The sequence below is a fragment of the Malurus melanocephalus genome, unplaced genomic scaffold, assembly GCF_030028575.1.
Source record: "Malurus melanocephalus ecotype Western Australia unplaced genomic scaffold, MMel_1.1 scaffold_631, whole genome shotgun sequence".
In the NCBI taxonomy this organism is placed as follows: domain Eukaryota; kingdom Metazoa; phylum Chordata; class Aves; order Passeriformes; family Maluridae; genus Malurus; species Malurus melanocephalus.
Window position 1 is genome coordinate 173901 of NW_026623863.1, and position 10390 is coordinate 184290.

The 10390-nt window shown below is 47.6% G+C and overlaps 1 protein-coding gene across 1 annotated transcript in view; it reads right to left on the reverse strand.

Annotated features, from left to right (window-relative positions):
- Positions 1-204: 204 nt before the first annotated feature.
- PLCH1 (phospholipase C eta 1) overlaps positions 205-10390 on the reverse strand; it is a 27010-nt gene continuing 16824 nt past the window's right edge. The window contains exons 14-21 of the mRNA XM_057383426.1: positions 9802-9981; positions 9609-9716; positions 9013-9137; positions 8492-8576; positions 7828-7974; positions 7354-7433; positions 5220-5580; positions 205-3288 (exon numbers count right to left, since the gene is read on the reverse strand). Of these exons, the coding sequence (XP_057239409.1) occupies positions 1211-3288; positions 5220-5580; positions 7354-7433; positions 7828-7974; positions 8492-8576; positions 9013-9137; positions 9609-9716; positions 9802-9981 (3164 nt within the window). The 3' untranslated portion in view covers positions 205-1210. The remainder of the gene's footprint in view (positions 3289-5219; positions 5581-7353; positions 7434-7827; positions 7975-8491; positions 8577-9012; positions 9138-9608; positions 9717-9801; positions 9982-10390) is intronic.

The following is a 10390-nucleotide window of genomic DNA, read 5'->3' on the forward strand; positions in this document are numbered from 1 at the left end:
AAAGGGAACCAGAGCTCAGACACCAATCTCCAGCCAAGAACCACCATGTGAGATGAAAGATTTTCCCTTCCTGCACTTCCTGCCAAGAYGGATGTGTGCAATCACTAACTGCTGCTGGATTCAGCATCCATCCATTGCTGCAGTTTCAGAAAACATGTAACCAAGTGCTTAAAAATCTATTTTAATGACATTTTCAAGAATAATAATACTCTGCATTACAAAAGAAAGAGGTAAAAGGTACGTCTTTGACATATCAGAAAAACTTACAGCAAAGGCAGAGAATATCTTCCAACCAAAATAAAGCTATGTTGTTCCCTACAGGGAAGCTTCAGGTGTCTGAGATTCCTTCACCCAATTYACTTCCAGCCTTCGTAGAAAAAGTCATTCTACCATGTCAGCTTTAAATATTCCACTGACTGYCGACAATTCAGCAAGAAAATTACAAATATACAGAAAATGGATCTGCTGTACCGTAGCTACTCACAAAACCAACAGCAAAAATACGTAACAAAATAAGCAGAAAATAAGTGTTTTCATTCATAAAAGCAGAATTACTCCCACATTCCATTCTGTCCCAAAATTAGCATTCAACACAGTGACCAGAAAGGAAGACAACTGTTGTCATATTTTGTAGGGATGGCAGAAGACAATTCTACACACGACTCACAAATTTGGACTAACCCTAATTCTACAAATCATTTGCTGTAGAATCACAGTTCATACATGAAAACATGTAAAATTAATAATAACAATTAAGAACAAGTGATGCTAATGACGGGTCGCTGCCTGTTGGGCAGAACAAGCCCCAGTCCAGCATTCCACATGCCACAGTGCTTTGAAGAATCCTCACAAAAGGCCAAAAGTGATCAACAAAAATGTTTTCCCAAGCAGGAGGACAAGACACAAGGAAAACAGAACTCTATTGCATTCAGTGCAATGTCAGGCGTTGGAGCACAGCATCACAGACACAGAATGCTACAAATGCACACACAGCCCCAGATTCTGCCAGTTCTGACCCACAGTAACACACCCCTAAGGAGAGAGGGTAGTTCCCCCTTCCATCAGCTCTGACAGCAAGGGGCACGTTAAATCACCACTGAATCACTGGCATGACATTGCAATTTGAAATAATTTAAAGCCCCCAAGCAGCTGCTCACCAACCCTTCAGGGCAAGGCAGCAGCCCGTAAGCTCTGGCCCAACAGGGCTCCATTAGAGCCGCAGTAGGAAGTAGATCTCGGGCTGGTCCTGGGCGCCGGGCGGCAGCGGCAGGCCGGGCCCGTGGGTGCACAGCCGCTCCCCGCAGCCCCCACAGCCGTGCTGCAGGGCAGAGCACGCACCCTCGGGCACGCCCCGGCGCTCCCCGGGGCAGCCGTGCAGGTAGCGGGCGATGTAGGAGCCGGTGGAGTGCCGGTTGACGGCGAGCGGGGACACGGCGCCCTTGTTGCGCAGCACCACCCCGGGCACGGGCTCGCAGGGCCGCGGCCTGCCCGCCGCCTCCTGCCGCTCCCGGGCGCGGCTGGCGATGTTCCGCACCCGGCTCTGGCTCCGGGATGACAGCTTCCTCACCAGGGCTCGGGGACACTCCTCGTCCCCCTGCCCGGAGCACTCCAGGCCGTCCTCCTGCTCCAGGGACAGCAGCTTGCGCAGCTGCTCCGTCAGCGCGTCCGTCGAGTGCGGCCTCACGCTCTGCATGGCGGCCAGCTTCCTGTCCCTCAGGCCCGAGGAGATGAAGCTCCTGCTGATGTACTGGTACTTACTCTCAAAGTTGCAGGAAATGTCCTCCGAGGTCAGRTCTCCCAGGCTCTTGGACTTGCAGGGGCTGCTCTGCTGGATGGCTGGGTGTGGGGAGAATGGTGCTGGGAGCAGCGGGGAGCCTGCACTGAGCTGGGGGGCACACACTGCATCCTGCTGCCTGTCTGAGTGCTGCTGACACAAAACCCCAACATTCTCACATGRAGGGGGATAAGGGAGCTGGCTCCCTGCAGTCCTGAAGTTCTCGGAGCAGTGCGGGCCAGCAGCACAGAGCCCAGCAGTGGTGCTGTTCCCAGAGGTCCTGCCAGCAGCGTGCCCAGGGTCCTGCTTCTGCCTGAGTCTCAGAGGAGAAGCCAGCTGGCTCATGTCCTCCCGTCTGTACTCACAGGCAGTTACCAGCAGCTCCTGTGAGYCCCCATCCACCTCCATCAGGCTGCTGCTGTCCGAGTGCTCCCCRGTGACAGGGTCCCCCAGTGCCTCCTCAAAAATGAGGTTATTGGAACCGAAAGAACTTACAGACTCAGGGGCTTCCCAGCTTGGTCCACACTTTGTACTGCAATTCCGATTGGGATTTGYATTTACCAAAGAGAGAGATGAAGAACAAGGAGAGCCAGGCAAGTTRTTTTCTAGACTGTTCAATATTTTTTTGCAAATCAATTGCCTGTGGCTCTTACATTCAGCAGCTGGAGTTGCCTCATGGGTAATTGTGTACGTGGAATACTCTGCATTCTCCKGGYTGGRGAATAYRGCTGTACCTGGAGTGGAGAAAAARGGRGATTTGTTGGATTTTGTWGGGGTGAAGTTGTGRCTACARGGGCTGCTCAGGTCTGCAGCAAACACGTGTGGGAGTGCAGCCCCCACCCTGGGKGTCTGGCCATTGCTGCCAAGGGTGCTGGAGACAGCAGGAAGGGGAGTTTGGTCATCTGTGCCATCGAGCTGCCCAATTAGAGCAGACACAGTGCTGTCCAGCTCGCTCTCAGTTGAGAGAGAGACTTCATCAATGAGGTGAGAAATGTCACTGTCCTGCAGGGCCATCGTGGAGTGACAGTCAGGGCCCTCGGAGCACAYGGCAGATGAAATATCAGTCAGAGAAAGAGGTGCTGTAGTGCTTTTCTTCATGTCATATTTGTGACTCTCCACCTCTGCTTTCTGAGAAAGAGAAGTCCCCACAAGAGTGATGTTCCCCTCCTTAGATGCTTTTGTGTCATCTTCCTTTTTACTGTCTGCACAGTTCTTGTGTGATTTTTCTGTGGCAAGTTCAGAGGCAGAGTCCTGCRTTAGTGGGACAGTTCTATCAGGAAGATTATTCTCTTGATAGCCCATGAGGTGATTTGCTTGAGCTACACCATTTGCAAAAACTGAATGTTCAGGCTGCTCCTGTGGAGGTGGTACTAAAGAGTCAGCTGTAAAATCCCTCTGGTCATTCTCCTYCTTGAACTGAGATGCTGAATTTGAAGCATTTGTCATTTGCTCTGAAYATGGAAGAAACAATTTCAAGCTTGTTTCCTTCTCATTTGCATTGTCATCGCTGTTGGCTAAATTAAATGAGAAATGTGTTAGTGGCATACAAGACTCTGCCCCATCAACAGCTAYTTTGTCCTTAGACAGACAAATGGAGAACGCAAAATTAGGTACAGTTGTGACAGAACTTAATCATGGGGTTGTGCAGGTTTAGTACAAAGTATCTGAGTGACATGAATAAATGGAAAAATACAACTGCAGGCACTTCATTGAGACTTCCTTGGGATGTTTATTACATCAGGCAGGTGATGTAATATTTGTTGTAAGCAATGTTAATGAGGCACCACATCAGAGCTTGCACGTGGCATTACCTTCAGCTGTGTTCCTAGTCACATTTGAACTATAAAGAAGCGTGGCAATAAAGACAGAACAAAACAGCTCTGTTAAAACACACAACACTTGGAAACAAGAGGCATGCTTCAAGCTGAGTCAAAAGCACCGAGTAGATGGACTCCAGACTGGTTTATACGTGTGGTTATTGCAGTGTTACAATACAGGATTTCACTGGGATCTTCTACCAGCAAGCAGCATTCACAAGGGCAAGGCTTTGAATTCCTCAAAAAGCACACAATTGAGTGTTTTCTCTACCAAATCCTCTTGTCTTTCTATGCCAAATCTGAGCTCTGTGACTCACTCCTTTAGAGATTTAATTAAGCAGGGACTAAAGAAGTAAACTTGCCATAACAGATAYTGGTTTTAAAGCTTGCTAGAAATCAGGTACTCTTGGAAGGGAAGCCCTGACCATTCACTGCAAGTGACTGAACACCTTGGTGGAGGAGGAAATGCTGCTAATGAACATAGAATTAAATACTCATCTCTAAAACCTGAACAGTTGCAAGGCTTTCTAGTGCTCCTAGAGAAGTATGGAAGAAATGCACATTTCTTTGATTTGTAGGTTTATTTTTTCTATAAAGAATAGATGAGAAACCAAACAGCACCTCATCTCCTTGGCATAATTCCAGAGCAGCAGAGATGTGTTCAGCCAGAGCATTTTAGCAAGAAGGAGCTCTCTGGGACAGCCTCTTCCCCAGGGATATGGAACAAGCCTTGCAGAGACTCTAAGGGACAGGATCCACCTCTCTCACAGTTAGAAGGGGCAGGATACAACACTGTGACAGCTTTTTACATCACCTCACAGGGCCTGTGCTTTTAGCAAAAGTTCCTTTGCTTGCAGTATCTGTGACCTCCAAAAAGCATGGAAGTTTGTCTGTAGTACCCTAAGGAAAAAATATGCAGGAAACTGTTCCTGCTGCAGTGAGGAATGGCTGAGCTGCACCATCTTCCAGAGGCTCTTTCAGTTTAAAACACAGCATTTCACTTATCTCCCTTTACTAGRAAGGAAAGACCCTTTTTCCTGCCTACAGTTTCTTTTCAGGCTGGTAGGAAAAGCTTTGGGCTGATTTTACTCACTATTACTATTAGGGAGCTTCTTTAATAAGTGATGTGCAGATTAGCTGCTCCTTCAGAGCCACTGATACAGGGCCAGTAGCACAAAGGTCCTTACCTGGCCCAGGCTGCTATAYTTTAGGGTAGCTCCCGCATTTGCTGGAAGCTGCTGCTCCATAGTTGAAAATACTGGGRGCATTTCTGTCACCCCTGGCCAAGAGAGGTTCTCAGGGTCTCTCTGTCTCTCACCCAGGCAGAGCTGGTGCTGCTGGCAGTGCTGCTCCTCAGGACTATCCCCCAAATCAAAATTAGATTTGGCAAGTATGCTTTTAGAAGCCCTTCCAAGAACTACTGTAATTCACGGGCCTGCTTTGCAGAGCAGACTCCTTTCCAGGCAYCACCTCTGTAAGGGGCTGATACAATCCTAAAGAGAGGCAAATTCAGCCCACTGACTCGTCCCTGAGTTGAACAAAACTACTTGCACAGAGGCTGCAGGATTAATCCTTTAAACACACTATTTCAACTTGSTACACCAAAAGGAATTTTGGAAGCCTCTTACCAGATGTGCTTTCCTCTCCCTTGGCCTCCTGGGTAGTGTCCTCTGCCGGGCAGGGCAGCCCTACCATGAGGAATTTGTCCACGGGCATGGACGCAGGACGCGCCTGCAGGCTGCGGTTGGGCCGCCGGACCACTCCCTCCTTGTCCTTCAGGTCTGTTGGCTCAGAAGCACTGTCCTTCATGTCAGCAGCCTCCAGGAAGCCCATCTTGCTCTTCTTCCTGCCCTTGGCCGGGGCGCTGGCCGTGCGCCGCAGGATGCGCTCGCCGATGGAGCGTTTCCGCACGTGGTTCCCGCTGSTGTCGGCAGCGCCCGCCTTGGGGGCCTTGGAGAACAGCCCTCGGAGCCCTATCAGCTGCTTGCTCTGCAAGGAAACAACAGCACAGCCTGGCTGAGCTCACTCTCGCTCACACTGAGGCTCACAGCTGCTCTCACACTGCTTATGAGTGATGATGACAAAGTTCAAAATGCAGCAAAGCAACTCACACCAAGCCACTCACATCTACTCTGACCAAGGAGCTCCCAGCACGGCTCTCCATGGATTCATGCAAGCCTGGCTTTCTCCTCATTAGGATGGCAGCCTGCCACAATTACAGGAGAGCTTTGCTCAGTCTCYTGACAGGAGCTGACAAGGCTCTAAGAAGTGCAAGTAGTGACCGGCTGCACATTAATGGGGAGTTTTATATGCATGGGYTTCATCAAAGCAATATTCAGAGATATTTCAGAGCCTGCATGGAGAATGGTGCAAGTTTGGCAGCTGCAGATCATGCGATTGGGAACCACTGGAAAGTCTGCCCAGCAAGTGCAAAGTGCATGCTCATGAGCTCTACCTTTGTGGCTCCTAGAAAGTGCATTATTGTGTAACTGGGGTTGAGGATTAAAGGGCTCCACTGAAAGGCAAAAAGAAATGCAAATGCACTTGGCTAATGTTTTCATGACCGCCACAAAGCACATAAGGTAACAGTACATCAGCTGTAAACAGAACCACCCTACAGCAAAACACTTATAACTATTGATTAGTCTGCTATCAGTGTCCCCCGGAACCTGACCAGATCTCCTCGCTCAGGAAGGCAAACTCAGCCAAACAGAAACARCAGCACAGCCCATCATTCATTCAGAGCAGCATCACATGAACAGACCCAGGACAAAGATCATGTCCCAGTGGATGTCCCCTCCTCCTCTTGCCTCCCCTCTGGAGTTTCTTGCATATATTTGTTCTTCTAAGAGCAGCAGCAAAGCAGGCCCCTACAAACCATCCCCAAGGRCTGTGATTTCACAGATGTGCCTGTATCAATAGATGTGATCCATCCACTGATCTGATGGGATCAGGGAGATGAAAGGAAGTGGAGCTGGGGGAGGATCTGGACTAGAGCAAACCTTAGCCCTGGGCCCTTCCCTCTGTTCTCTCTCTGCTCCCCTGAGCTTTCTGTGGCTGCTGCACAACTTTGGATTCATGTTTGTAATGGCATTCTCTGCATCCTCTCAGAAGGCACAAAGACTGAGGGCTGAGTGTCCTCTGCAGCCTCAACCCTCACAAAGGGCAGGGTTTTGTGGGGTTTTGAGTTTATCTTCATTTCTTGAATCACCGCAAAAGTGCTACTTTATTTTAGCATCCTGTTGAACATGGCCTTAATTAATTTGTGCTGCTTATCTGCAAAYAGAAACAGCTTAGGAAGGWAACTGAAAACAYAGAGAAAAAGCACTGTGCTTTCACTTTCACTTTAAAAACACTCTAAAATTGGCAAATTTGCAGAAAAGCAAAAGGTATGCACTAAAGACTAAAATTAAATTAGGTTAATTTAAATTAATTAAATTAGCTGCTAAAAATAGCTTGTCAAATACCATGTTCTGGTGCAGTTACAGCTCTCAGGATTTACTTCTAAAATAAGATCAGTTTAGCACACTGATGAAAAGCATTCCTGTAGGCAGACATGATAATTATWAGGCACTGACATCTGTAAGTACGTGCACACCAAGAGTGGGGTCACGGTGTGTTGTAACTTCCTTGCTGAACTCCTGCAAGGAACCCCAACACTCTGAGCCTCCTGGACACTCCAACACAAATCCTGGGAGGTTCTGGGGGAAATTTAAATCCATTTTTATCAGAAGGAAGATGTCCATTTCCAGCTGTACCTACCTTTCCATAGGTCTCATTAATGATTATATGAACAAATATGGAAGCTTCTGTCAGCCCTTCTAAATACACGTGGCGATAGCCTGGGGAAGCAAACAGAAATATTTCCACACAAATCATCACCAAGAATCAGCAGTTTGCATTTTCTGCCCAGCTGACAATGCCTGTCTACAAAAGTGATGTACAGGAAGCCACCTTGTGCCTTTAGTAAACTTCTCTTGTATTCTCACAGGTTTTYCAAGCTCCCAGGACAAACTGCATCCAAGTTGGACAAAACACACCAGCAGTAATTTCCATAAGCAGTGACAATCCAACTCCTTTGATCAATGGTGCATAAAGCACCCTAAGAAAGCAGAAGAGGTGTCCAAGTTTCACATGAAGGCACAGATACAAACATACATAAAACACCTCATCTCGTGCTGTAACCTCATCCTTGGGTTTGGAGACAGATTTCCATGCCAGAACAGGGGGACTCACCAGGCACGAGGCTGCTGAAAGCCACAGTTCTCTGCCCCACAAAGTCTCTCCCGATGGGATCGTGGTCCCAGACAAGAAACCGCACCAGGGCAATTTCGGGCATGTGGATGGTGAAGGTGAGGGTCTCCTCCCACACAGGGTTAAASCCTGCAAGACAAACAGGACACAGGGTTTGGGAAACGAGTCCAGAGCGAGTGTTTGCCTCAGCTCCCAACAGGCACAGGGCACAAGCAGCAGCACAAACGAAAACTCCATTGTGTCGATCATTAAATGTGACATACCTGCCTCTTGGACTGCTTTAAAAACAAACAGGGTCTGCCTGGGAGCTGGCAGGGATACCCAGGCAAGCTGCTCTTTGGCAGCACTGAGACAGATACAGATACAGATATAAATATGTTTGGAAATTCTGCATAAAGGAGAATTAAGAACAATTCAGTAAAAAGACGACGTGGGGAACAACTCCTGCCCTTCACCTCTACCTTCTCTGTCTCCCCACACCAGAAATTTTGTCTGGGAAGCACAATTAATTTGTTAAAATACAATCATTTGATTTCATCAGATAAGAAGCTTTGAAATTTAGAAAGTAATAACAGACACTGAATCAATAATTTAGAATTATTTAATATTTTACTCTAAAAAGAAGAAATCACAGAGATTATCTTACCATTGTCRTCCACCACTCTGGTCTGATCTTTACAGCAGTCAACAGGTAACCCAATAATCTCCACCTCAACAAAGGGATCTATTATCTATTTTTTAAAAACAGAATACTTTTAAAACAAGACAGTGATACAAGTGAAGCTGTATTTTTTTAAAGTTCATGGAGAGAGCTGAATTAAATTCCTATGAGAATTCCAACCCCTTTGAGTGACATGAATTTTCAAGCATCACTATCATGGGAATTGCTTTCATGAGGTCCATGTTGATGTGTGGCTTGTAYCAAGAGCTATGGCCAGCTATGACTAAGCTTCATAAAAAAAAACTCACCCTTTAAAATACAAAACAAATCAGTTCTCAAACATTACTAGTAGGATACAGACTGGGGGAAATGTAGTATTTAATAACCAAAAGCTTGGGAGTATCTGAAATGCACTGGTGTATTTGAATAAGGRGGTTTGAGTCACACACTGCCGTGTCACTCCAGGAGCTCCCATGGAAGCATCTGCTGGGACCAGAGCATCTCACCTCTCCTCTGTCCCCCAGCATTGAGTCAGGAGGCTTGGGGAGCTGCTGCCCACTGATGATCTTCAGAATGAGCTGCTTCTTAGGACTGGCAGGRAGTGGATCAGCAGMGTAGGGGTTGAACGTCCCTAAAAGRTGGCAACAATGAGAGTGTAAGGAAAAAGATACACATAATAAATATCAGCCCCCAAGACACAKACAGACAAATTCTGTCACAACTAAGAAACTACGAGCATGAAGCAGCTGTTCAGTAATTTTAAAATTCCTTCCCTTTTTCTTACAAYCTTTTCTGAGCTGTGCAGCCCTGGTTTATCTGATTCCAAGACAGGTGAACCAAGGCCTGGATACTTGCCCTGGGCCACKGCAGAGCCTTTTCTACTTTCTTGCAGCTGGTCATCCTAGGATCCCTTTTTTTTCTTTTCAACATACATTAATAAGACAAAGACCTAATATACATATATATAAGAGAATGCACACTAGAACTTACAAGTCTAAGAGCTGTGAATGCATGGAAATATGGAAGAATCTGCATTTGMACTTTCTGTGCCTTCACTGTGAAAGGCCCAACAGTTACAGTGATAGTTACATTGGGACCTTACCTTTGCACATCTGCTGAGGTTTGAGGACATAACCACAGTTGCCATTTACCCTGAATTTTGCTTCATTTAACTGCATCACACGTCCCTCCGACTGGTAGTTCAGGGCCACTGACAGAGAGAAGTCAGGTGTCATTAGTAAAGATAATATCACCAAGCACAACAAAGGGAAGGAAGTCTTTCATGCAAGTCCTACCTAACTGGCAGCCCACATTCCAGTAGGGAACAGGGTTGAAGTTGCTGGAGTCGATGCGATAGGCTGAGGGGTAGACCCTGGTCAGCTGCCTCTGGTTGTACTGCATGAACTGCTCAGCCTTCTGCTGCACTGCCTGGTGGGCTCTGGTCTCACTGAATGACAGCACATTCCCCGTGGAGCCTGTGAGCCATGGCACAACCAACAGAGAGGTGACAAACAACACCAGGACACAGGGCCTGAGCTCAGACCTCAGTACCTGGGTACTCACTGAGGACAGCATAGATCTCAGCCAATGTTACAAGGATAGATTGTCATGCCTTACACAAATCATGCAGCACCCTGGGCAACTGAAGGGCATCAGCTCCCCCTTCCAGGAGCGTCCATGGTTCTCCCCTTTGCAGACTTGAAAGGAAAGCCATGCAAGAGCTCCAGCTAAAGAGCCCAAGCTCAAGAGCTCCTGCTGGGCCCTTCCTCCTGCAGAACCCCAGATGTGACAGCTCTGGGTAACCTACAGCAAAATTCCCTGCTGGCAGCAGGGTCAGAGTCACTGCTGGGGTGGAGTGCCCTGTGGGGCGCTGCCTTTGCCCTG